At 45.6% G+C, this 27,258-nt stretch overlaps 1 protein-coding gene across 1 annotated transcript in view; it reads left to right on the forward strand.

The window, feature by feature from the left end:
• The window catches only part of EPHA10 (EPH receptor A10), a 1,551,477-nt gene that overhangs the window by 1,349,317 nt on the left and 174,902 nt on the right, over positions 1 to 27,258 (forward strand). The window contains exon 13 of the mRNA XM_086956448.1: positions 7,453 to 7,656. Coding sequence (XP_086812574.1) covers positions 7,453 to 7,656 — 204 coding nt within the window. The remainder of the gene's footprint in view (positions 1 to 7,452; positions 7,657 to 27,258) is intronic.

Below are 27,258 nucleotides of genomic sequence, written 5' to 3' on the forward strand. Positions count from 1 at the left end.
ATTGGGCGACATCACTGCATTAAAGGTGAGGGGTTTAATTGAATGCACACTGAAACAGTTCAGTTTTCAGACCCTTCTGGAAAGATTGCAGTTTTTGATTCTGCATTGAACCAAAATCTGTGTCTCTTGACTCCAAGGGTTCATCCTTCATGTTCTTTTCCTTTTGAAGCCTTGTTGAGAGATAAGATTTGCTATTGTTGATTGTGAGATTCTGTTGAGCACATTGTTGGCTGCCAGACTCTGCAGGTATCTTGAACCTCTACACTACAAAGCCTAATCACAGGCAAATTACTTTTAGTTTTATTTTTGCTTTTAATGGGAACCAGTGGAGTGTTTTCAATGGAGTGGAAGATGATACACCTAAGTTAGTTGGCCTCCCAGTATTAAGGATTTGTGTCTTCACTCTGTTTAACAAAGGAAACTTTCTTTTATCCAGGAAAATATATGATCTAGAAAATTGGAGATTATGACCTGATTCACTGGCCAACATCTAAATGAAGTTCTATGTGGCTGTCATCAGTGTACATATAGACATTCACTGGGTTCTTCTGTAGGAGCTGTGTCAACATGTGCGAGAAGATATTGAACAGCAGACACAAATAGGATGACCTCGGGGGTAGACACCTTCAGGGGCGAATACCCAATACATACTTTTTGGCTGCAGTTGGAGAGAAAGGACTAGATCTAGAGCCGGTTACCCCAGTCCATTCCACAAGTCTCAGTAGCAGTATATCTTGGTCCATTCTGTTTTAGGTTGCTGAGAGGTCATGGAGTGCATGAGCTATTTTAGCTGGTCCAAGAACAACAGCACTTCTCTGTGATTACTTTGTGAGGCTTATGTGCCCCTAAGCCTGAGCCAGATTGGCAGGCATGAAGGATGATTTTTAGTTCAATATTATATTGACCTTTTTTTAAAGAAACACAACTGTCATTACCAGACTTAAATATGGCATCCCTGGATCTTCTAATGTACTCCGGCAGATATATGTTTGATTGAAGAAGGGTATTTTAATTAAAGACACTACTATCTTCAATAAAAAGCAGTAGAAATGTAGATCCTTAAACTAAAGCTATGTCTCAGGGCTCCTGCTACCTTATAAGACTATTTATGTTGTTATATATGTTGTTTTTATTTAACACTGATAACTCAAGGCTGAGATCCGGGGCTCCTTGGGATGAGAAAAGAGGATTGTTACAGAGGACCAGGTCTACAATAATCAAATCTTCTGGAAATTGAATGTTCTCAAAATAGTTAAAACTATAAGGACAGTTTTTATTAAAAATATTTCAAAGTTGGGAAGAACAAATGTATTTTGTGGTGTTCCAGAATGTTATGATATCAGCTTCACTGAATAGGAGAAAAGAAAGTAAGTTCCAAAGGGTGACATTTTGTATGCAGACGTTTCTGCCCCAAAATGTTTGCCTCCGTTTGGCTAGATTGAGAGAGGGACTTAGGAGACTGAGGTCAGACATTCGGACAGCCTACTTGGTGTCAAATAGTTAGAGAGGTAATATGATGCATGGACCTTGGGAGGTCTTGTGAACAAAGCAGAAAGTATTGAATTTAACCTGTTTTTATAAGCAGTCAATGAAATTACATTAATGCAGATGTCTGTGGTTCTTGTGCTTCAGGCCAAGTTTGGACATAAGTGTAATAAACCATGACCTGTCAACAACGGTCACATTTGTTTGGAATTCTACAGAGGATATGGGTACCAATGATATGTATGCAACTGTTGAGTTTGAAACCTTTACAGATGTTTGCCAGTGGAGTCATGTAGGTATTGAAGAGAGTCTGAGCCAGCACTGAGCCCCACAGGTGATGATAGGCGATGTTAATGTATATGATGTAATTTCTACCTGGTGAGATTAGTCTGATAGAAATGATGTGGACCACTGAAGGGATTTTCCAGCAACACCGTAGGATGTCATGCTTTGGTGCTTTAGTGTGTGGTTTCTTTTGGTTGACTGTGCTGAAAGCTTTGCAAAATTGTTGGGTCACAGACATCTTAAATATTGCTTTTTGGTTGGATGCCAGTTGATTTTATATGTAAAAGAGGTCTTTGAAGTGCTGTCTGCATCTGTTAGAAGTGGATTCATTTAGTTCAGCAAATAACTTTTTAAAATCCACAATAGTGTATCAGATATGCAATAAGGGGGTAAGAGACTTTTGAATTACTCCTTTCAATGCTTTTAGTTGACATTCCAAGAAGCAGTATTCTTCCCAATAGCTTTTGTTTTTAAATGTACTGGTTCTACTTTACAATATTTTGTGGAATAACTTGGTATAGTGGGATGTATATCTTCTTGTCAACTGATAGGACAATATAGCCCATGAAGGAGTTACAAACTGGAATTTTATGAAAGAGAGCATCGGCGCTATTTTGACTCATGTTTCTAGACCATGAGGTGTCAGGATTAGTTAAAGGGGGGGGGACATCTTGCAAGTAAACGTGTCATGTTTGGAAAGGACAATGAATGCGCACACAGGCCAGGATAAGTGGTGGAAGTCTAATACAGTGCGGTTTAAATCTCTAAGAAGATATTTTGAGGCTGGGTCTCTCTACATAAGCTTGGTTATTGACCTTTTGTTAGAAGCTGTGTTTGTTCATATCTTTGATCACCCCTATAACATATAAATAAGATAGATCATCAATTCAGATGTTGTCAGATGTACATGGTAAGGACGTACTTAGCAAAGTCCAACAACACTGTGACAAACAGACCAAGAGACTTCTTTGGAAGGTAGTTGATGCCTACTTAGGTTTGGGAGGATATCCATGCAGTGATCCATTTACACGTATGTTCTCAAAGGTCCTCTAACTTGGACCAGGACTCTCCTTTCTGTGACTTATAGGAGGTCATGGCATGTCCTTCAACACAACTGTAAGTGATGTTGTGCAAGATAATGGTGTTGTCACACTGTAAGTAGTTCTTGGATAAGAATTATTGAAGTATCAATGATTCACATTTCAGTAAAGGCCAGTTGATTATCAGATTTTAGTTTTTAGATTTTTACAACATGTCTATTTGTTGATGTGGCATTTAGTAATGCTGCTTCAAAAGATAGTCAGGCAGGAGTCTCTGAGAGCAATCGCAGCAGGTAGGCAATGGTGGCACCCATTAATGAGCAGCAGAATGCTTATTATTTTAGAGAGGCCGGTTTTGGTGTAGGAGGGGGTTGTACATTGAGCGATGGGTGACTGGATTTTCGGAGGTATAAAGAAGTAAATCTTTGAGATGGAGATTGTTGGAAAGTCATCATTTTTTGTCCTGAGGATCCCCATTTTTTTCTTCTTATGCTGGTGGTCACTGACCCTGCAAGTGCCCTGGGCTCTGCTAACCAGGCCCAGTGTCGTCTAAAGATATACGGTAATTGGTATATTAGTAATTTGCAAATACAACTTACTTTTAAGCCCCTAGTATATGGTAGCGGTACAAAAGGGGGTGTGATGGACGGAGCATCTGAAGCAATCAAACACTCACACCCAGTCAAAAGATATGGGTTTAATCCATCACCGTTCTTTAGCCCACTCTGCCACCCCAGTTCAGACATGGCTATATGCAAATCAGTCTGACCCTGTGCTTCATGGGAACAGTCCAGCCCGAACTGCCAAGCCATGTCTTCCCTGGACAGGAAACAAGATTCCGAGGACCGGTTTCTGGCATTCCAGCCGTCGTCAGCCCGGCTTGCTTGAATCCAGTGGCAAAGTGAGCCAGGGACTCAGGTCTGAGCATACCCTGCCACACGTATGGCAGCCAAAAGCGGTACAAAAGGGGGTGGTGATGGACGGAGCATCTGAATCAATCAAACACTCACATCCAGTCAAAAGATCTGGGTTTAATCCATCACCGTTCTTTAGCCCACTCTGCCACCCGAGTTCAGACATGGCTATATGCAAATCAGTCTGACCCTGTGCCTCATGGGAACAGTCCAGCCTGAACTGCCAAGCCATGTCTTCCCTGGACCAGAAACAAGCTTCCGAGGACCAGTTTCTGGCATTCCAGCCGTCTTCAGCCCGGCTTGCTTGAATCCAGTGGAAAAGTGAGCAAGGGACTCACGTCTGAGCATACCCTCCCACACTTATGGCGGCCAAAAGCGGTACAAAAGGGGGTGGTGATGGACGGAGCATCTGAATCAATCAAACACTCACACCCAGTCAAAAGATCTGGGTTTAATCCATCACCGTCCTTTAGCCCACTCTGCCACCCCAGTTCAGACATGGCTATATGCAAATCAGTCTGACCCTGTGCCTCATGGGAACAGTCCAGCCCGAACTGCCAAGCCATGTCTTCCCTGGACCGGAAACAAGCTTCCGAGGACCGGTTTCTGGCATTCCAGCCGTCTTCAGCCCGGGTTGCTTGAATCCGGTGGCAAAGTGAGCAAGGGACTCACGTCTGAGCATACCCTGCCACACTTATGGCGGCCAAAAGCGGTACAAAAGGCCTCCTTCCTCAAAAAGAGAATCTAGAGGGCCAACCAATGAGCCTATTGATGAGAGAAATAGACTATCTCCATCTGTAAACTTTTGACTGGGACTTAGCCCTCAGCCTGTACGACCCACGCTCCATTGTGATCTGCTTAAATCATTGACTTTGACATGGTCCATCGTGACCAGATACTTCAGGTAGGCGTTAAGCTTTTTGGTGCTAGAATGTACAATTTTTTATTTAATCTTTAAAAATTCATATATCCAATTCCCTGCACCGGATGTTTGTCATTTTGTTGTTGTTTGAAGATAACCATATTCTCTATTTAAAATTTGGTGTTGGATTTTTATTGTGTCTTTTACTTATTTACTGTTTTGGTGAAATTAAATGCTTTTCACATACCTGTCTCCTAAATTAAGCCTGACTGCTCATTTGCCAAGCTACCAAGGGTTGAGTAAGGATTAATCTATTGAGACTTGACTATAGAAGGCTGGGCAGCAAGTCTAAAGATGCAAGAGATGTATTAAAGAGGCAGTAATTATATCCTGAGATTAACATCAAGAGTTTGATGTGACTTCTTGTTTGAAAGATGTTCATTTGTGTTCTCATTCGTGAGGGCGAAGCATATGGACAACTACTTGCTTTGATGGTTGGGGTTTGAGGAGTCTTGGGGATATTGTAGGATCAGACAAACATTTAAAGTCTGTCGAAATGGCCACCAGCCAGACTTTAAGGCCATAAATCATATTCGGAGGTCACTCCATTAAGTGGAGCTAATTTTCTATTAACATTGAACACAATTTTTGAGCCTTGCACTTTAAAATACACTGCAAAAGGCCAATGTAGAGAAACCTCTGTGTTTCTGTCATTTTAATTCAGTAGAGGTTCTTTCAATAGAAATATGAAAGTCACAGAAATATATTTAGTTTTTTTTATCTAAATGGTATTTATTACCAGTTCATTATTTGCACAGCTTACATTTGTTGCATGACTTCTAAATAGTACATGTTTCATTTATTTCAGCATTTTGACCAAAAATGTGTTTGTTCCACAATACAAATTAGAAATGATGGAAACATTCATCTGTCACAATGTCTCACAATATTTTCATGTGATAGAAAATCCTAAAGAAAGTTATATGTATGCCATAAATACGTGATTTCATTGTGAAGTCACAGATATGTTCCCCCTAAAGAAGCAGCTATTTTGTCACAACACATATTAAAAGATCTAGGAGAGTATGAACTCTGTATCTCTCTGCCTGCATTGCTCTAAATTAATCTACAATTTATCCATCCATTTTATTGTTAGCCGTTTTCCGTCGAGTGCACTGTAACCCATTAGGTGTTTTGGTTCTAGGTAGGGAACCTGCTAAATCAAAAGTAAAGCTACATTTTTCATGTACAGCCAAATTGTTTCGCTGTATGAAAAGCCATTGGATTGGAACTATGTCTTATCTCCACTGGGAAGGAATTTCATAAAATGGGGCCCAGGATATCAAAAGATCTGCCCAATAGACATTGTTCTGATTAGTGACCAAGTAGTAGCAGAAGATCTAAAGGATCTTTACAGGTTACATTGTCTCACACATTATTTCAAGAAAGAAGGTCCAAAATGGATGATTGAATCTTAGAATGAACTCTAACTAATATGTAAGGATTTGAGGAAAGGTTGGGCGTGCTAAATCTTGTATACCTAATAGAATAATATTGTGGTGTTATGTGGTATTGTATCAAGTTTCTTAAACAAAAAAAAGCTGGGAACCTCAGATATAGGGAATTACAACAGTTGAGGCCAGATTCCTGCATTTGCAGAAAAAAATACTTTGCTGAGTGGTTCTGCCGTAGCAACAAAGAAGCTGCACCTTAAAGGGCAGCGGCTGCAGTAGCTCCACTGAAGGCACAAAGACCATGCCAGGATGGGGCTGAGGATCAGTAAATCTGATAGGTGGCCCTGTCCAGGAGAGCTAGGGCCATGGGTCCTCTCCTGGCAGAGGACATTTACAATCTGGCCAAGGAGTCACATTCCAGACCTTAATCGAGGCACAAAATCCCATTGACCGGTCATTCCATGAAGTAAATTCAGTATCCGAGAAATTGTATCTAACCTACACTAAACACAATTGTTGAACATTCCAGTTACAAAAAAAACCCCGCCATTTTCACTCTGTAGAGGGTCCCCTCAATAGAAACGAGAAGAACACATTAAAACATTTTAGTTTTTTTAGCAAAATGTTTTTTATCTGTTCTATGAAACGCATGTTTGTTACGTGATTTCTGAAATTTATCTCAGAATATCATAGGCAATAATGAAACAAGAAGACATAACTTAATTCGACAGGGGCTTTTGAAGTATGATGCACTTTATACAAATCCCAAAAATAATCACTAAACCAATAATTAAATGAACTGTACTTTGACATTGTGTCTCGCTTTTGTTCTCTTACTTCTCCCTACTTTATGAACCAGGTTAACAACTCTCTGGCGTGAGGTACTGTCAGTGACTGCCTAAAACAGTCAGTTCCCCATTCTGTTAAGAATTCAAAAGTGGGGCCCTAGGACCTGAATAGTTTCCACCTGGTCTCCAACATACCCATATTAGCCAAGGCCATGAAAAGCTGCTTGGAGACCCAACTCATACTTTTCGCAGATCAATAAGACCTCTTAGATGAGGTTCAGTAATTCCGCTTTCCAACAGACCTAAATACCAAAAATAGCTGACAATGCACTTTGGATCGTTTACAAAGGAGACTATTGCTTCCTCTTCCTGGAACTGTTAGTGGCCTCTGACATAGTGATTTTCTTGAAAACTCTCAGTGTCAGAAAGGGGCTGAATGGCGTGCCCACTACTGGTTCTCTTAGCATGTTAAACACCATTGTCAGTGCATGAAAATGGTAAACTATGTTGCCAACCCCCTTAGCTCCTGCAGAAATATATTTGGAATATATCCAAGTGAATGTTTTTTGTTGACAATTTGTTTTTGTAGTTTCTCACATTATGTACTTTATCTATATCTTGCAGAAACACGAAGGTCAGTTTACATCAATGCAGCTGATGGATATGTTGCTTGGCATTGCATCTGGAATGAAGTACCTGACAGAAATGGGATACATACATAAATGTCTCGCAGCCCACAAGGTCCTAGTCAATAACAACCTGGTTTGCAAAATATCTGGCTTCCGTCAGTCACATGAAGATAAAATGGACACCATATTTACGACAATGGTAAGATCAACATATGTACAGATCATGCGTATGGAGCCATTTATCATGACTTCCTTCTTTGATGATATTGCCAGGTAATGTGCTTTTCATGCTTCAGTCTCCTATTTTTCTTTTCGTCTTCAGCTGTGTTTGAATTCTCTGTGAGGAGCTGGGGTTGCTTTATTGATTTGAGTCACTGTTTTTTTTGTTGTTTTTTTAAATGTTTTGTTTGTTTCCTCCCCCCCCCCGATAAATAACTTTTTTGTGTTGCCTCTATACTGCTCAGAAGTAAGAACGGACCAAGCAGATTTCTTCTCATTCTACTGTGAAATTGTGATTGCAGCTCTTTCTTTACTATGATAACACTGTGGCTTGCAGTACCAACCCACATAAAGCGGAAAACAATGAGACCAAAATATAGGCACGTGTTAGACCTGACATAATTGGCGTGAGTCTCCCTTTCATTTTTGACGGATTGCCTCCTCTGTTTTGATATGTTTTTGCTGGATTTATGCTTTGGGCACTGTGCCACTGCTAATCAGTGCCACAGTGCAAGTGCTCCCTATGTTAAATTGATATATTGATTGGATTCCATGATTGGGTTATTTGATTTATCTGCCAGCCCCTAGTACAGTGCACAATGTGTGCCCAGGGCTAGTAAATCAAATGCTGCTGGTGGGCTTGCAGCGCTGGTTGTGCCACCCACAGAAGCAGCTTGTAAAGTGTGTCTCAGGCCTGCCATTGCAAGGCCTGTGTGCAGTCTAGCACTGCCATGTCGACTTGGCCAAGTGCACCCACTTGCCAGTCCATAAACCTTCCCTTTGCTTCATGTTAGACACCCCTATGGTAGGCCCAAGGGCAGGGTGCATTGTAAGTATAAGGTAGGACATGCTCTAATGTGTCTAGCATGTTCTAATAGTGAATTACAGCCATTTCCGTTTTTCACTATTGAAGGCTACCTGCTCTCATAGGCCAGAATGGGCAGTTAGATTATTACATTCCTATAATCCTAACAGACTCGGGGAACATGGTAGAAATTCGAATTTAGTATGTCTGAACTCAGAATAATAGAATGCATCTTTTAGTAAAGTTTATTTTAATATTCTGTGTTTGCCAATACCACTTTTAGAAAGTAGGTATTTGCTTGCCTAACCATTTGAGCCTGCCTCTGCTGGGTAATGTATTCCTTGTCCGGGTTTGTGTGTGACAGGGCTGGGGAATTCCAGGAGACAGGCTGGGGCAGCCCAGTGGTGAATAGAGAGATCTGCATCTAGATGGGAGGGAGGAGTTGCACCTGGGACCTGAATAGGGCTGGGCCTTCCCTCTACAATGCTGGCTCCATCCCCGGTGGCTTGTCTGATGTCTCTGCCCTGCACTGTGAAAGGAGAGGAGGAATCATGTCAAAAGAGTGCTCCAGAGCTGTATCTTCCCTCCCCTGTGCTGGCTCCACCTCCTGTGGGGCGGCTGATGTCTCTGCCCTGCACAGGGAAAGGAAGAGGAGAGTCATGTAAACAAAGTGCTCAGGATCTGGTTTGAACTAGGCAGATGCCTCTCTGCCTTCAGAGAACAAAGGATTTTGGGGTATAAATATTGGGACCCTGATCCCAAGAAATTAGATCACTTCTGGAACAAGAAACCTTTCTGCCAAGGATAAGAACCAAGGAAGCTGCAGGAGTTTGGACTGCCCCTCTGCCAGTGTGCTGTTTGCTGGATTGGCCTGCAGTGGTTGCTTCATTGCCAAGGGAAAGGAGAAGGAACTTTGTAAGGACTTTCCTCTACAGAATTTTCTCCAAGGGCTTGAAGTGTGCTTGCCTCCTGTTGAAGTCTCAGGGACAAAAGACTTCGCCTCCAGCTCCCTCCTGAATTTCCTTGCTGTGAATTCTGACACCAGTCACTTGCGTGCCGCTGGGAGCTGGAAGCGCGACGCATCGAGAAGAAGCATGTCGCCGCCGCAGCTGCAATCGGCGCATCGGCGGAGAAGCAAGCCTTCGCTGCATGTCCCTGGAAGCATGTGTTCATCGAAGCTGCCTGTTGTCGCATCACCGGAGACGCGTGACGCCATCGTGAGATTCACCATCGCATCACTGGAGAAGCGTGTTGCCCGCCCTTATGCGGCTCCAAAGTACAGAGTCGTCGCAAGGCTGCCAGGGTGTCATCGCATCGTCATAGCATCGCCGCATCAAGGGCTCCATCTTCTCGCATCGCAACCAGATCATCACATCACATCAAGGCGCCGTCTTGCGCATTGCAATGGGCCCGCATGCCGAGAATCTACACATCACCTCCTCAACGCTAAGGCTCACGACGAGTCCCCTACTCTGCGCAAGAATTGAGGAAGGACGCAACCGTTCCCCCGGGTCACGGAACCAACGCATCTCCCCTTTTGTGAGCCATTTTGTTCACTTTGCGCTACGCATCCAGGTACTTTGTTGAGAACTTTGTCGCATTTATCAACAACTTGAACTAAGAGACTTTAATCATCTTTTAAGTAATCTTAAGTGTAGTATTGTGGATTTTTGTCGTTTGTGGTCTTGTGTTTAAGTCTATATAAAGAATACTTATTTTTATAAATCCTGTGTTGTGTCCATCTGTAGTGTTTTCACTGTATTACTGTGTATATTCACAAATGCTTAACACACTGCCTCTGAGATAAGCCTGTCTGCTCGTGCCAAGCTACCAAGGGGGTGAGCAGGCATTATTAAGGAGTGTAATCCCCTTATGCTGACTTATTTGTAAGGGTCCCTATTTGGACAAAGGTGATAACCATTGCCAACTAGAGACCCCCAGATATAACAGCACGCATTAGAGATTTAGAGTTTGATTTAGACTTTGGAGGATGAAGTAGTGTCCGTTGGTATGGCAGAGGACACTACATCCGACATCCCAAGAGTACTCCATCTGCAATATTTAGTGATGATTGTCTACCCTGTGTTCATCTTTGTACATTAAAAGGAACCTATGCAATGGCAGTTCCTTTCACAGTGCAATACATTTTGGTGGAAGGCTGCCATCAGTTAAGACGGCCTTCCACCAAACTTTCATAAAATATTTGTTTTTCTGATACAAACTCCAAAGGGACAGTTTGTTCCTAAAAAACAAAATAATATTCACCCCCGCTGCTTAGGAGTACTCTCCCAGAGAGTGGGGGTTATTATTATTTTTTCCTGTCCCTCACCACTATGTCATAAGTGATGTTATCAGTGATGTCATCAATGATGTAATTTGAGAAGTCATCAGTGATGTAATAAATGATGTCATAGAACGTGTGATAAGTGATGTAATGTGTAAGGGCATAAGCAGTGCTTAGAAAGCACGCATGTTATAGTTAGTTCTGCTAACTATAATTGGTGAATGTCTATTTTTTTTTTGTTGTTCAAAGCATTAATGTTGTCCACAGACATATTCACTTAACTAACTAGTTTTTCTTCATCCAGTTAATGACATCTATCATGCAGTTGTGGAAGCTGGTGTTTTGAGAGAGGGAGAGTTTCAGTTGTGTGTAGTCGGTGTAGGATATCATTCTGAGTCTGTGGGTTTTGGCGATACTGGCCAGAGGTGTCATATAAGTGTTGAAGAGGGGAGAGCTGAGTGAGGATCCCTGGAGTACTACACAGGTGATTTCCGTGGGTTCTGAGGTGAAAGGGAAGGCAGACTTCTTGACCTTTGGATTTTTCAGTGAATTTTGAAAGTAAAAAAAAAACAATAAACAGAACTTCTAATCACACCAAACTATAATGGTAGTTTAACCTTTAGTTTTTCTGGGAATTTCTAGTTTTATTGTAAAGTATAATTTTATACCAAACATAAAGCCACCCCCCTCCTCCGCACCAGGACTTTGGCTATGATCAGCAGGGGGTTGACCGAAGGGCCAGGCCAAGGGTCAAATCTCCAGCAGGCAATCATCCCTATACTGCACAGGTCTTTGCCGTACACTACTGCTGGTTGGCTTTCAGTCCTGGGGACTCCTTCTGGAGCCAAATGAAAGAGAGAAGGAGAGGGCGCCCGTGTGACTCTTTCTCCTCAACTTTTATTAGTCCCCGGAATCCCATCCCTGGGTGATACCAATAAAAAGAGTAGGGGGCATTGGGGCCTTCTTTTGGAGTCTCATTAGGCAGTGAGAACCCTATCCCCTAGGGCCTTATTTATTTTTGAGGGGGAGCATGTGGCCCCCTTCTTGAGCATTCCAAGAGCAGTATTATTACTAAATTAGAGGAGGGGCGCATTGCCCCTCTCACCATGCCTTTAAAAGGACCTTTTTTAATAGGTAGGGGGGGCACATGGCCCCCCTCCTTGAGCCTCATTAGGCTCTGGGGACCCCATTCCCTATGGCCATATACATTTTAAAGGTGAAGGGGACTTTGTGACCCTTCTCTCTGAGCCTCTTTAGGCCCTGGGGACCAAATGCCCCAGGGCCATTATTTTATTTAAAATTGGAAAGAGGCCACGAGGCCTCATCCCTGAGCCTGTTATGACCCTAGGGACCCCATGCACCAGGGTCATATTAGGCTCGGGCAGGAGAACTGCATATGTGTGTGCTAAAAGGGGAGGGAGGCTGTGATCCCTCCTTCCTGAGCTGTTTTTGTCCCCATGCGCAACATCCCCCTGGGCTCAGGTAAAATAATGGTGGGTACCCTGGTGCACATCCAGGGCACCCACCATACACTCGTTGGAGGCTATAGGGGGAGTCCCAGGGCCCTGCTGCCCCAGGAGAATTTGCAAAGCTCCTACCCGCTGGGAACAGATTCAGTGTTTACTTCTGTGTGATGGGAGATTCAAAAAATTTCTCACTGGTAGGAGCAAACACAAGTTTCTCTGTGAGTGCCGGTGCAGGCAGGGAAACCGCGTGTCTCACGTGGGGTCCCCAAGATCATAGAAGGGATGGGGGCCGTGGGACTCCTTCCCTTCTTTTGGTGATTTTGGCCCCAGAGGTCGGCTTCCCAGTGCCCGTAATGAATCGGGGAGGGGCAGCATGCAGCCCCCTCCCCTTTTTTGTAAATTTCAGCCCTGGGGGGTGGTATCCTGCCCAGAGGCATTAATGGCTCGGTGAGAGGGGACATGGGCCTCCTCCCCTTATAATGCAGCCCCGGGGTTGGGCTCTTCGAGGCCTCTAATGGCCCAGTAAAGTAAGGTGACATGGTGCACCTCTGCTTATTGCGGCACCAGGGGTGGCCTCCCTGGGGCCTATAACGGTTTGAGGAGAAAGGCTGAATGACCCCTCTGCTTAATAAAAGAAAGCAGCATGGCTGCCATTTCGTTTTTTTGATCCCATGGCAAAATCTACCAATTTTTGGTGTTTTTGGCCCTGAGCAGGGCATCCCTCTAGGTCTGCCCCAAGGGGGTTAAAGAGGCAGGGTATCCCTACCTTGCCACTTTGTATGCCTATTTGAAATTTGCACTTCAGAACAGGTGACTTAGTCCCTGAATCCCGTAATTGCTGTTAGCAACACTTTGCTGATGTTGCTGGCAGCCAGCTCACCCTGTTTTCTGAGAATGCACTTAAAAATTGTGGCCTGCAAATAGGGTCCAGGAAATCCAAACACTTGAGGCTTTTATTCCTTTTATTGGACTAACTGAAAATAAAATGCTTCAGTAAGTGGTACAGTACAAAGATTTTGAAGATTTACAGGCCTCTTTTTCAGATGCCATCGGAAACTGTTGAATAGTGTAGGGAGAATCGAAGTGCATTATTTACATACAGAAAGAAAAGTTTGCATTGAGACCCATTGAATAGCAGAGAGGAAAAAGGTACCCATTGTTGCAAGAAATGCAATCTGATAGAGCACGGGTAAAAGTCGCCCCTGCCTGCGTGTTTTTGCGTGTTGTAAGCAGGGGCGACTCCTTCGTTGAGCAGAGGAGCGTGCCCCACTAAGAAAAGCCCCAGGCGAGAGCTGAAAAATAAAATGGTAATAACGTTTATTTATTAGCATTTTATTTTTCAGCAACCCATTCTGAACTATGGGGCATATTATCAAGGAAGGCGAAATTAAATTATCGCCGCTTTTGCTGCTATTTTCGGCCGCAAAGCGGAGATAATTTCATCGCCCTATTAGCAAGCTGTCGCTAACATTAGTTAGCGACAGCTTTTAGGTGATAGCGAGTGGTTTGGGACCCGCTTTGCATGTCAGCGATATTTATCGCTAATGACATGCAAAGTGGGAGTACCCAACCAGTTAGCGACTGAAAGCAGTCGCTAACGTCGCTATCGCCTATTAGCAAGGCTGGCGTAGCGATAAAAAAATTCACGCTAAGCCCGAATATCGCTAAAAACTAACGCCTGCTCAGACCAGTTCTTAGCCATTTTATCCAGTGGGAGATGGATTCTGGCTGAGACTCTCTTGCGATGATGCGTGAATATCGCTGGTTTTCCAGCGATATTCACACATTTCGCAGCTATCGCCAGTTATTTTATCGCATTGGAGATAAACGTTGCTACTAGCACGTTATCTCTGCGATAAAATCCGGTGATGCTTGGCGATAAAAAAAGTGTGGCTAAGCTTCTTTAGCGATAAATATCGCTAGTTGTTGATAATATGCCCCTAAGTGTTTGATGGAGTGGGGCCAGTGCTGCTGAGTAGAAGCAGCAGGAAGCTGTGCAGTGCACTTTAAAATGTGCATGTCCCTTTGGCCAGCTGTCTTGGGACAATCAGCCAGCCATGCACATTTTAAAGTTCTCTAACCTAGCTGTCTTAGAAAAAGCTCAGGTCTCCAGTGCTCTTGGAAAGGGGCGACCACTCGGTCCCCCCGAACATATGGTGGAGTACCCCGATCCCCCCGGGAAGCCATTTTGGGCGGGAGGCGCGTCTCGGCTGGTATGCCCAAAGCGGCGTAGCCGGGGCGCGCTTTTTCCCGCCCAAGAGTAGGTTGTCCTAGACACTGAAGCCGTCAGCCACGCCCCTGGAGGCAGGAGGAGGCAGGTTTACGCCCGCCCAAAGAAGAATAAAAGGAGCGACAATCCAAGGAAGCATCCTCTTGTTCCTGTGCTCTGAAGCTGCACCTCCTCGCTGCACGTGAGCTCGAGACGGAACGAAGAGCCAATTTTGAAATTTGTAATTTCTCTCTTTTCTCTTCTAGCACTACAAATCGCTTCCAGGACCTTTCACCTACGTGGGGAAAATGCCGGGCAAGAGAGTCGCAAAGAAGGTCAGCACCGACCAAATGCTCCGGATGTTGGTGAAAGACATGGCAGAGATGAAGAGGAAAATGGCGGCCAGGGATGGTGCGGGAAGGCCAAAAAGATCCAGCCCGGTGGAGGTCCCGGCCGGAAGAAGGAAGAGGGCCAGGAATGGGGCAAATGAAGACGAGGTCCCAGTTCCAGAGGCTCCCCCGGCGAGCCCTCCTAGACCAGCGGAGATTCCCACGCCGGCTCCCGCCGAGGGCCAGCGGATCCCTGTGGTGGTTACCACAGTGGACGATGGGGACATGCCCCCGGAGTTGGCCGCCCAGCTGGCGGCATGGTTGGGTAATAGCAGCGGGGGTTCCGTGGCTCCGGGGGACACGGCCGAGGAAGCCAAGCAATTAATGAGGCAGTTGCGGCAGTCACGGGAGGCCGCAAAACCACCTTGTCCTTTTGTTTCCCTGCAGGCTCCAGTAGGTCAACCCGCTGCGGGCACGAGTTCGGCAGCAACTGCGGTTACAGCTTCTAGCTCAGGTAAGCAGCTAATGCCGATTGCGGGGAAGGGGTCTGTACCCTCGAGAAGGGAGAAATTGGCTCAGCATATCCCGATGGAAATCAAAGAATGGATATGGGCTGAGAAATATGTAAACATGTTTTCCTTGCTAACTGATCATTACGAGATTGAGCATGTGAAAGTCCAGAAAGAGCTTATGCATCCGAGTGTTTGGCGCGCCAAAATGGCCGCTTTTAGAGTCGATGAGACGATAGGTAATTGGGGCAGAGCATTTGGCATATTCACTTCAATTATGGGGGAACGGAGACCTGAACTGTTGGCCGAGTTACCCGTGTACCAGACACGTATTATGGAGTTTTCTCAGACACATGCGGGCAATGAGTGGTTTTGCTATGATAATATTTTTCGCAAGGCCAAGGAGTTCGACACGTGCCTGACGTGGGATTGTTACGACTCCATTTCTTTGCAAAAAATGGAGAACTCAGGCATGTTAAAGGCGCCATTGTTGGGGGGGGAACGGGGGTGAGTTTTCCCGCCATTCATCTGGGGCACCCTTTCGGGCGGGGGCAGGTAATGAGCATCACCCAAGGTCGAATGGCAATACAGGTAAGAAAGGGGTATGCTGGAATTTTAACAGGGGAAAGTGTACGAGGCCCCAGGGGTCATGCAAGTTTAGGCACGACTGTGGGGGGTGTGGACAGTCCTCGTATCCCGAGACCATGTGCAGAGCCAAAACGGGTGATAACGGAAGTAGGGGAAGCGCCAAACAGGTCTGACATAGTCCGAGGGGCGCCTTTACCTACACCAGTTGATACCATGGCAATGATTCCTTGGCTCAGTGAATACCCGGATCATGTCTCCGCTGGGGTGTTGCGAGACGGTTTTTCCTATGGTTTCCGCATCCCGGTGGGGAATTTTCAGGGTAAAGCGCATTGTAGGAACCAACTATCGGTCCTGCAGAATACGGCGGTGGTGCAAGCGAAGATTGGCAAAGAGGTGACCCGGGGTCGGGTTGCGGGACCATTCGACATACCACCAGTTCCTAATTTTGTTTGTTCACCCTTGGGAGTGGTCCCCAAGAAGGACCCGGGTGAGTTTAGACTGATACATAATTTGTCAGCTCCGAGAGGTCTTTCAGTTAATGATGCAATAGACCCGGAGGTTTGTTCGGTGCGGTACGCATCCTTCGATGATGCCGTCGCCATGTTGAATCGCCTGGGGCCCGGAGCGCTGATGGCCAAGTCAGACATTGAGTCAGCGTTCCGGTTGCTCCCGGTACACCCAGACGATCAGCGTCTCCTGGGCTTTATGTTTCAGGGGCGATATTACATGGATAAATGTATGCCAATGGGCTGTTCCATATCTTGTGCTTATTTTGAGAAATTCAGTTGTTTCCTGCAATGGGCATTCACAAGAATGACGGGGTTTCAGCATGTTATGCATTATCTTGACGATTTTCTGTTCCTGGGGGCTGCCGGGGATACAGAATGTGCACAGGCTTTAAAAGAATTTTGTGATCTGATGAGTCAGTTTGGTGTGCCATTGGCGCCATGTAAGACTGTGGGGCCATCAACTTCGCTCGAGTTTCTTGGAATAGAGCTCGATTCCGAAGAAGGTTGCTTCCGGTTGCCAGAAGAAAAGGTGCGGAAATTCAGGGCCTCGCTTGAGGCATGCATTAGGGAAACTAAGGTGACCTTGCATCAATTGCAACAGACTGTGGGTCAGTTGAATTTTGCCCTTAGAATAATGCCAATGGCCCGCCATTTTTCCCGCTCGATTGCACAAGCCATGGTCGGTCTTAAAGAGGGGCACCACCGCACGAGGCTCTCGGCAGAGATTCGCCAGGACATGCGCATTTGGTTGGCATTCCTGGCGGATTTCAATGGTCGGGTTGTTTGGACCAAGCCGGCGGTGTCCTCCGAGGAGTTGGGGCTGTGGACAGATTCGGCGGGCAGTATAGGCTTTGGCGCCATATTTGGCAATCACTGGTCGGCTCAAAGGTGGCCGCCATGGTGGCACGAGGGTGGGCTTACAAGTAACATTGCTTTTCTCGAACTGTTCCCTATTCTGGTGGCTTTAAAAACATGGCCTGAGGGGTTTAGGGATCACTCTGTGGTGTTCTGGTCTGATAACATGACCGTGGTTGAGTGTATCAATAGTCAGGCAGCACAATGCAAATGGATTCTGAGGTTGCTCAAAGAAATTGTTTTACTATGTATGCAATTGAACGTGCTCTTTAGAGCGAGGCATGTGCCAGGGGTGCTGAATCAGGCTGCTGATGCACTTTCTCGTTTCCGTATGCAGGCCTTCTGGGGTTTTCTGCCCACAGCGGACCCGGTGGCGGCACCATTTCCCGAAGCTCTCTGGTCTCTCGGTGCCCCGAACTACAAAACCTCGTGGGAGAGAGTTTAGCACCCAGGACAAGGAAGGCATATGAAGGGGCGTTCCGTTCCTATTGGTCCTTTTTGGGTTCTGCTAGGAGGGAGCTTTGGGGCCAGGAAGAATTTGTCATAAAGTTTTTACTGTCATTACGCAGGGCAGGCAAATCGGTGGCCACGGCCCAGAGGCATCGGGCTGCCATTTCCTTCATGGCGCGGGCCCATGGTATCCAGGATCCTACAGCGTCTTTCGTAGTACAGAAAGCGCTGCGCGGGTGGCAACGCCTTGAGGGTCGCAGAGTAGATGAAAGGCACCCGATAGGTCTGGATAGGTTGGCCCTGTTACTGTCCGTACTCCCTGCAACATGTTCATCCCAGTCGGAAACAGTGTTATTCCGGGCCGCTTTTGCATTAGCATTCCATGGGGCTATGCGTGTAAGCGAACTGGTGGCAAAAAACAAGCAGGATACGGGGGGTGGATTGTGCCGAGAGCACATTCAAGTAAAGGGGGGGACGATGATTGTCTCGTTTGTCAGGTCCAAGACCGATCAGGGGGCGATCGGGGACAGTGTAGTAGTCCAGCGGATTCCCGGATCTCCCATGTGCCCGGTTGCATGCGTTGAGGAGTATTTGGCGCAGAGGGCGGCATCATGGGGGGGGACATTGCTGAGGCACGCAGACGCCACCCCACTGACGAGGTTTCAGTTCCAGCGGGTGCTTGCAATGGCAGTTTCGGCCGCGGGCTTGAACCCGGGCGAGTTTGGGACTCATTCCTTCCGGATAGGGGCTGCTACAGAGGCTACAGCCAGGGGTCTGAGTGTGGAAAAAGTGAAACAGTTGGGGCGTTGGTCCTCGAATTGTTACAAAAGGTATGTGCGGTTGCACATGTTGTGAAGCTGATATCATGTACTCACGCTTCTTGTCTTTGTTTGATTACAGTTTCGCAAACCTACGAGGCGGGGCGGACTGTGCAGTCGACCCGACACCTGGGAACCAGCGGTCAGAGATCACCGGCTGAGGAAAGAGTGGTGTGGGTCGTGGGCCACTCATACGTGAGGCGTGCCGCGGACGTATTCAAAGCAGGTGACATGATTCACACAGCTGGGGAATACGGGTACAGGGTGACCTTCTACGGAAGGGGCGGGCTCTGTATTGACCAGTTTCAACATTTTCTTGAGGGTTTGTTAGGGCGGACAAGGTCACCGCCATCTATATTCATAGTACATCTTGGGGTCAATGATTTGGTGACCACTGGTAGACGACTACTTCTCGAGGCGATACTATCCACAGTAAGTTGGTTGGCGAGAAGAGTTCCAGGGTGCACGATTGCATGGTCCCATATGATTCCACGAAAAGTGTGGCGGGGGGCTAATTCAGTGTCTGCATTAAATCATTCTGTGAAAAAGGTGAATAACAAGCTTGGTAGACTGTTCCGTACCAGTACATTGCATTCGATTCCTCATGGTTGTATCAGGGGGGACAATATGTATCTAGAGGATGGGGTCCATTTGTCCCGGGTGGGGAATTCCTTACTCATAGGAGACCTCGTAGCCTGGTTAAGGAGTTTACAGCATGACCTTTAGGTAGGAGTTTTGTGGGGGGTCCGGATAGCCGGTCAACTATCCGGCCTGTGGCGGTAAGGTCATGATCGGTGAGCAGTCATTGGAAGATCCCTAGGGGGGGGCGTCACCCATTACGGATGGGAGCGCCCGGGGGGAGGTGGCCATTGGCCCCTCAACGGGGAGGCGGTCCCTTCTAAAGGACGGGACGCTTAAAGGAAAGGGAAGGCGGTCAAGGCCCCTCCCTGGATAGGAGGGGCTACGGGCCCCTCCTGGGAATTTCCCGGGGCCAGGACATCTGCGACGGCAGATGTGGTAAGTTGTGTGGGGTGGGGAGGGGGGTCTACGCTACCTTCTAGACACCTCACACGAGTCCTCGGACGACCACGTAGATGGCGTCGAGTTAACAGGGGCCCCCGTCAAGACAAGGGAAATTGGTATGGCACATGAGGTGCAGTCCTCTGTGCGGCCGCCCCTCACAAGTGAGGGGGGAGTTCTGGTTTAGGGATCTGACACCGGTTACGACCTTGCCGTTGGCCCTTAACGTTAGGATGTACAATTTCAATTTGAAATGCATTTTGTAAGGATGTTAGTATCGGCTAGGAGAACCTTTGTATTAGATATGTGTTAAGGTTAGCCAAACATCGTAATGTGGATATGAAATTGTACATGATATGAAACTGTTATTTTTATGTTTTTAATTTTGTTTCATATTTTAATAAATACGGCCGGGAGGGTAACTCCCTCCCGCCTTCCAAAAGTTCAGAACTGTTTCCGGTTTCCCAATTCTTGGGGATTGTGTTGAGAGGGGGTGGCGGGTATCTCAGCCATATGGAAAGGGGCGACCACTCGGTCCCCCCGAATGTATGGTGGAGTACCCCGATCCCCCCGGGAAGCCATTTTGGGCGGGAGGCGCGTCTCGGCTGGTATGCCCAAAGCGGCGTAGCCGGGGCGCGCTTTTTCCCGCCCAAAAGTGGGTTGTCCTAGACACTGAAGCCGTCAGCCACGCCCCTGGAGGCAGGAGGAGGCGGGTTTACGCCCGCCCAAAGAAGAATAAAAGGAGCGACAATCCAAGGAAGCATCCTCTTGTTCCTGTGCTCTGAAGCTGCACCTCCTCGCTGCACGTGAGCTCGAGACGGAACGAAGAGCCAATTTTGACCCACCCACCATCCCCTGAAGACAGCAAGTTGTTTTGGTATAAAGTCATTTTACGTAGTAGTTGTTTTCTTACAGGTTGTTTCTGAATAAAGTTTGTGATTCGGTTGCAATAAAGTGGATAATTCTTTGCAGTATGCTTTATTAAAGACTTGCATCAGAGTGATTAGTAATGTTTTAGAGGGTTTATACTTGATCTGTTTAAAGTAGAAATGTCTTTTCCTCTTCAGTAATTAATCTTGTCGTATTTATTGTTTGGTCGGGCGGTAAGGTCATGATCGGTGAGCAGTCATTGGAAGATCCCTAGGGGGGGGCGTCACCCATTATGGATGGGAGCGCCCGGGGGGAGGTGGCCATTGGCCCCTCAACGGGGAGGCGGTCCCTTCTAAAGGACGGGACGCCTAAAGGAAAGGGAAGGCGGTCAAGGCCCCTCCCTGGATAGGAGGGGCTACGGGCCCCTCCTGGGAATTTCCCGGGGCCAGGACATCTGCGACGGCAGATGTGGTAAGTTGTGTGGGGTGGGGAGGGGGTCTACGCTACCTTCTAGACACCTCACACCAGTCCTCGGACGACCACGTAGATGGCGTCGAGTTAACAGGGGCCCCCGTCAAGACAAGGGAAATTGGTATGGCACATGAGGTGCAGTCCTCTGTGCGGCCGCCCCTCACAAGTGAGGGGGGAGTTCTGGTTTAGGGATCTGACACCGGTTACGACCTTGCCGTTGGCCCTTAACGTTAGGATGTACAATTTCAATTTGAAATGCATTTTGTAAGGATGTTAGTATCGGCTAGGAGAACCTTTGTATTAGATATGTGTTAAGGTTAGCCAAACATCGTAATGTGGATATGAAATTGTACATGAAATGAAACTGTTATTTTTATGTTTTTAATTTTGTTTCATATTTTAATAAATACGGCCGGGAGGGTAACTCCCTCCCGCCTTCCAAAAGTTCAGAACTGTTTCCGGTTTCCCAATTCTTGGGGATTGTGTTGAGAGGGGGTGGCGGGTATCTCAGCCATATAGGACCCTGGCGCTGCTCTCATACTTTTTTACACCCGCCACCCCCAACCACAGTACACAGTAGCCACCACTGGTTGTAGCCACCACTGGTTGTAGGAATCAAAGCAGTGCAGCTTATGTGCCACAGCATAATTTTAATTGAACATAAAATTAGCATAATTGTAAATTGTGTATTAAGCACAATTTCTCGAAATTTTACATTATTCAGTTTCATTTAATTTCTGCAGATGAATGATTTGCTCATGCAGAAAATGGCCTGCAAGAGACATTTTTTTACTCATAAGTGCCTGCCCGCTATCTCTTGGGATTTGTTTTTTACGTACACCACACTTTTGTGAAAAAGTCACAAGAGACACCAGAAAACCATATTTTATTCTAAAAGTATCATTTTTGGGAATATATTATGGAATTTTGTAAACTCTCACAAAATAAATTACAGTTACGAGATTCAACACACACCCTACTTTTGACTTGTGACATTCTTCATAGTTAGGGGGACTCTGGAGCAGGTAATTCCTTTTATGTGCACACTATTAGTTCTAAAGTTGGTAAGACAACAGACTGTGCGGTACATTCCTGCAAAAAGGAAAAGTTAGCATGCTTTATCTGAATATTAGCCTGATGCTTGAATAAATAAATGATGAGCTTTGTCCCCAACAAAGTATTTGGTTATGTACTGTTGCGGTAGAATTCCTATATGAAAAGAAGCATTTAAATGACAACACTGGGCAGAATACTGTCTGCTTGTCTTTTCTGTAGCATGCATAAGCTCAGCCTTTGTAGATATTTCCAGGTTTGATGAGAGAATCACTGGAGCAAAACAGTGTCCAGGCTGAATCAAATTTTTTGAGCTAGTCTCTGATCCATGTTGTTCTGCTGAGAGTAAAGGGCCTGCCATCATCAACACTAAGTCAGATATTGGAATGTGCTTTTTAAATACCTGTGAGTCATCCTTGCTAACAGTTGACTAGTACCTGGACCATGTCATCAAACTGTTTCTCAGGTATAATTAGTGGGTATCAGCTACTGTAGCTACTGTAGCTTATCTTCTGTGTTAATATGGAACAACTGAATGATTAAAAAAGCTGTAGTAGTGAAATGGAGGGTGCGATATATCCTAGATGAATTTGCTGGCCCTTGTAGTTAGTCACGTTTTATGGTCTCATTTATATGCCCGCAATGTTGGTATTATCTTGGACAGAAAGCTATCTATGGAGAAACAGGTAAACACAATCTCATCTGCCTGCTTCCATACCCTACGCATGCTTCACAAGATGTCCAGGTGGCTCACAGTCAACACCAGAAGGACAGTCACACAGTCACCAGTAGGCTGGACTATGGGAACACATACTGGACTGGAATCACCGCACATCTCCCAGAGACACTAAAGACTATACAGTACTCAGCTGCAAGCCTCATCCTCGACCTCCCCAGACTGACTGATGCTGCTCCTAAAAAAGCTACATCGACTTCTATTCCAGAAGAAATGACAATTTAAGACGTTGGCCCAAGCATACAAAGCCCTGTACAATGAAGGGCCAGCATATATCAACAAACGAATAACCTTCCACCAACCTACCCGACACCTAAGATCCGCCCCCCTCTTCCTCGCAGACACCCCCCCAAATCCGCAACAGCGAAGAACGCTTCTTCTCACAACTTGCGGTCAATGCTTGGAACAACCTTCCCCTGCACCCCAGGGCCACCTCATCACTCTAGGAAATCAAGAAAGCACTGCAGACCTGACTTCGAATTATCAGATCCCCACGAAGCAGTTAGAAACTTCAGCGCCCTGAGACACTCACAGGTGATTTGCCATGCTTTAAAGTCCTTGATTGATTGATTATTTCCTCTCACCTTATTACAAGTGCATTAGGATATAATGCACTTGTAATAAGGCAGATGTAATATCCTTCACATTTGCGATGGAGTACCCTCAGCCGAATCGGTGCAGGTAAGAGCGGGGGGCAGGGTGAGAGGGGAGTCAACAGACGACAATGAGTGAAAATAAAATAAACACTTACCTTGCGCTTGCCGCACTGCCAACACGGCGATGCGGCAAGCGCAAGGTAAGTGGTTTTTGGTTTTTTTTGCTTCTTATCTGTTAATCCTCCCACCTGACTTCCCTGCCCCACCGCTCTTACCTGCACCGGCCGCGGCAGACTAGTACCTATCCACCAAACTCTAATTCAGGCCCTTAGTTGTTCCATGATACTCACAATGATGATGAGTATATTTCTATGGTACAGCTGTTACACTGGAACAGGGAGTCTTGTTTCAAATTCGTGTAACTGATGAAAGAGCAGAAAAACTAAATTAAGTGATAGGCTTCATAAAGGCCTAAAGTATAAAACGTTTTCAGATGGTGAGCTAGTTTTATGAGAAACGTGAAACGAGAGAAGGGATTTCAAGGCCTTAGCAATGAGAACTCAAATGGTGTGACCTCCCATTCAGGCTCACCTGACGTGAGTGAAGACAAGATAATGGGAGATCGAGGATCACACGGTACAGCTGGTGATGCATTTTTTGAATCTGTTAAACATGTGGCCGTTATGGTAGAGATGCATGTAGTTATGGTCGTCTTTTTTGTCTGCGCGCCGCTACTGAAGAGCTGTCAAATACGCAGAAACCTGAGCTTGTCTGCTGAATCCTAGAATGGGATGCACTGCAACAATCTGCACCACTTGAATCCATATCGATTTGATATTCCCAGAAGGAGAAAACTGCACTTGTCTTATTGATACACAATTGTGATCTGTAGCACATTTTTCTGTAAGTTGAAGACTGAATAGGGTGAATATTTTTCAGAACCTAAAGAAGTATGAAGAAATGTCCATATTTTGCATTTCTTTTTTTAATTTTTCAATCGTAATTTTGTTTTATGATTTACTTTCTAAATATTTATTGCATTATTTAAATATTTCAAATAAAGGCATTATTTTCATTATTGAGGACAAGATAGCTAGACGAATTTAACCAATGAGCCTAGGCTGTCCCTACTGTCTTTTCAGTCCCATTGGAGCATTGCATTCTGTAGAGTAAATCATGCTGCCTTATGTATTCTCACATCGTCAAGTATAATATTCCCACCAATTATCCTACTCTCTCTCTACAATCCGAGCATGAATGACACTGCAAACAATACAACAATAAATACGTGCTTGCCTGCCCCGTATTCATTAAGTCTCACATAGTAGCAACCAGCTAGGCCGCTAAGCAACTCCACTTCTCTCATGACAGCTGTGGGTCCCCCTTAGAAAACTGCAGTAAGAACACATTCGTTGCCTGTTAGATACCCTTATTCCCAGTTCTTCAGCCAATGGACCTGATCTCATTGACTTTGGCCTCTACCCATCTGCTGATTTCCATCGTAGCTGGCTGTTTGTATGGAGAAAGATTTTGTTTTTGCCACACTTCCTGGTTGATTGCAGGATTTTATAGGCCAATCAGTCAAGTCGCTACTCAATTAGCCCAGTTAAATTGCTGATGCCAGCTCGGACACGAGGTTCATTCCAGGCAAGCTCCTGATTTAAAATGTGTTACATTTTGGAGTATATTTTCATTTAATTGGTGTGTTTCTCTTTTAGTGTTCCTTTACTTGTGCCATACGGTTTCCGGTCCGCTGCAGTCCTTTGGGGCAGTTTGTGCAGAGAAAGCTTTTGTTTTTGCAACACTTCCTGGTTGATTGCCACCATGTTTTGGGGTAGCAGTCTAGTCGCTACCCAATCAGCCCAGTTACATTGCCTATGCTCGCGCGGATGCACAGCAGACACGCGCAGCAGATGCGCTGCACCAAAGTCAATCCTGTCTGCGCCCTTCCGTGCCCAGATGGCACCAGGACCTGTGCCGGTTTGGAGTCAAGTATCTGATGCTATACCTCCTTGGAGTTGTTGCAATTGAGCTCCACCCAGCTGAAAGACTGTTCTCACTCACTTGTTATCCCAAGAGATTGTGGAAAATGTGGGTTCATGTTTATGGACCATATATCAGCAGCTTCAGCGGGGAGTGAGACTGTGCTATCCCTCTTGGGGCCACATTGCTATTCTCTTAAGTGCCAGTCACTAGGCAAACGCAAACTGGAGTTGTTGGATTTTGTGATTGACCATCAGCCAGAAGCTATTTTTCTGACTGAGACATGGCGCACGGAAGGCTCGGCACCTGATGTACTTACAGCTATCTCTCAAGTCTTTGAGATAGCAAGGTTAGATAGACAGACACAAAGAGGAGGTAGGATAGCTATTATTTTTAACCATACTCTCCCTCATTTATTTGTAGAGCTGACACTGTAGGTAGTGAGGCAGGCTTGTTTACTCTGACGTTATCTAATAGTGTCGGGCTACTGATTTACTGCCCTCCTGGTGCAAACCGAAAATTTTACAGCCATGCTAGCAGATATTTTGCCTTCTTTCTCTCTTCGTTATGCCAGTTTTGTAGTCTTAGTTTTCACATCGAGGATGAAACTTGTAAGGCAGCTGCACCACTGGTTGACGATTTGGAAGCCATTCAGTTCACACAGCTTGTGCGGGGTCGCGCACATAGACAGGGAAATACGTTGGATACCATTTTTCCTAATTCTACTAAAATAGTAATGGGTCCACCTATTACTTTTATACTGTCTGACCATTGCACCATTCCTTTCTAGGTCCCTTCGAACTACACCAATGCATATATCAAATATAGGCAAGCAGGTAAAGAACGGAAGTGAGCTAAAGTTACCCCTGTGGCTTTTAATAGAGGCAATAGCAGAAAATCACCCTACCTTGAGTAACTGTGTAGAGACAGCCAAATCACAACTTCAGGTGTGGGTAACAAAGGCACTTGACCAATTGCATCCATTAAAGATTACACGGTCAAACACATGAAACCTTCAGCAGAACGGTTCAATGGAGAGTTACTTATGTTGAAGAAGTCCTGTAAATGCCTACAACATGTATGGCACAGAAACTTCAGCTCTAGTGATAAAGATAATTATTATGAGGTTTTGGGAATTGTTCTCCATTGTTAAGTCGCAATCCTCATTGGCTCGGGATTCTGCATCTGCCATCCTCTCAGTGGATGACTGCATTGCTCAGTTTTTCCATGACAAAGTCTTCTTCACTTACGCTAAGTTCCCTGAGGCAGTCACAGATGCTCCGTGTCGTGAAGCCTGGTTTGAATCCTCTGCCACCAGGGTAGGATTTGCACGTTTAAGCCTATGACCACATAAGAACTATGTTCCCTGCCGTCTTGGGTTAAAACTGGGTCAACATATGATCCTGTCTCGCCTAGTATTTTGGAGCTAGGGATGGAGGCAATATTGCAGTTATTTCATGACCTACTTAATAACTCTTTTGAGTCAGTTCTGGTACCGATTCCCAAAAAACATCAATTGGACCCTACAAAGCCGTAAAATTGTAGACCTATTTTACTACCCCCCTTTTTCTGTAAAGTATCTGAAAAGCACATCAATAAACACCTGTCAATCTTTATTTAGGCCAAGGAATTTCTTCATGAGACTCAGTCGGGGTTTCATCCACAGTTCAGTACAGAATTGGTGCTGCTGTTGGCCTCAGAGTCCCTTAGACTGGTTGTTGACAGGGGTAACACTACAGCACTGATAATGTTGTAACTCAATGCAGCCTTCAATACTGAGTCACACGGCCTTCTTCTTGAATGACTCTGGAATTTCAGTACAGAGCGAAGGCTCTGTGGTGGCTCAAAATCCTTTTTTATCTGAAGTTTGTTCGCTGCGGCAGGAGGTGCCACAAGTCTCTCTGCTTAGCTCTACCTTATTCAATCTTTATTTACGGCCCGTCACCGATATCATTGAGCGTTACTGCTTTAACGTCGTGTTTTATGCCGATGATACACTACTTATTATAACTCTGTTCCAGGGTGAAGGAG

This window comes from Lissotriton vulgaris, chromosome 2_1 (assembly GCF_964263255.1).
Source record: "Lissotriton vulgaris chromosome 2_1, aLisVul1.2, whole genome shotgun sequence".
In the NCBI taxonomy this organism is placed as follows: Eukaryota; Metazoa; Chordata; class Amphibia; order Caudata; family Salamandridae; genus Lissotriton; species Lissotriton vulgaris.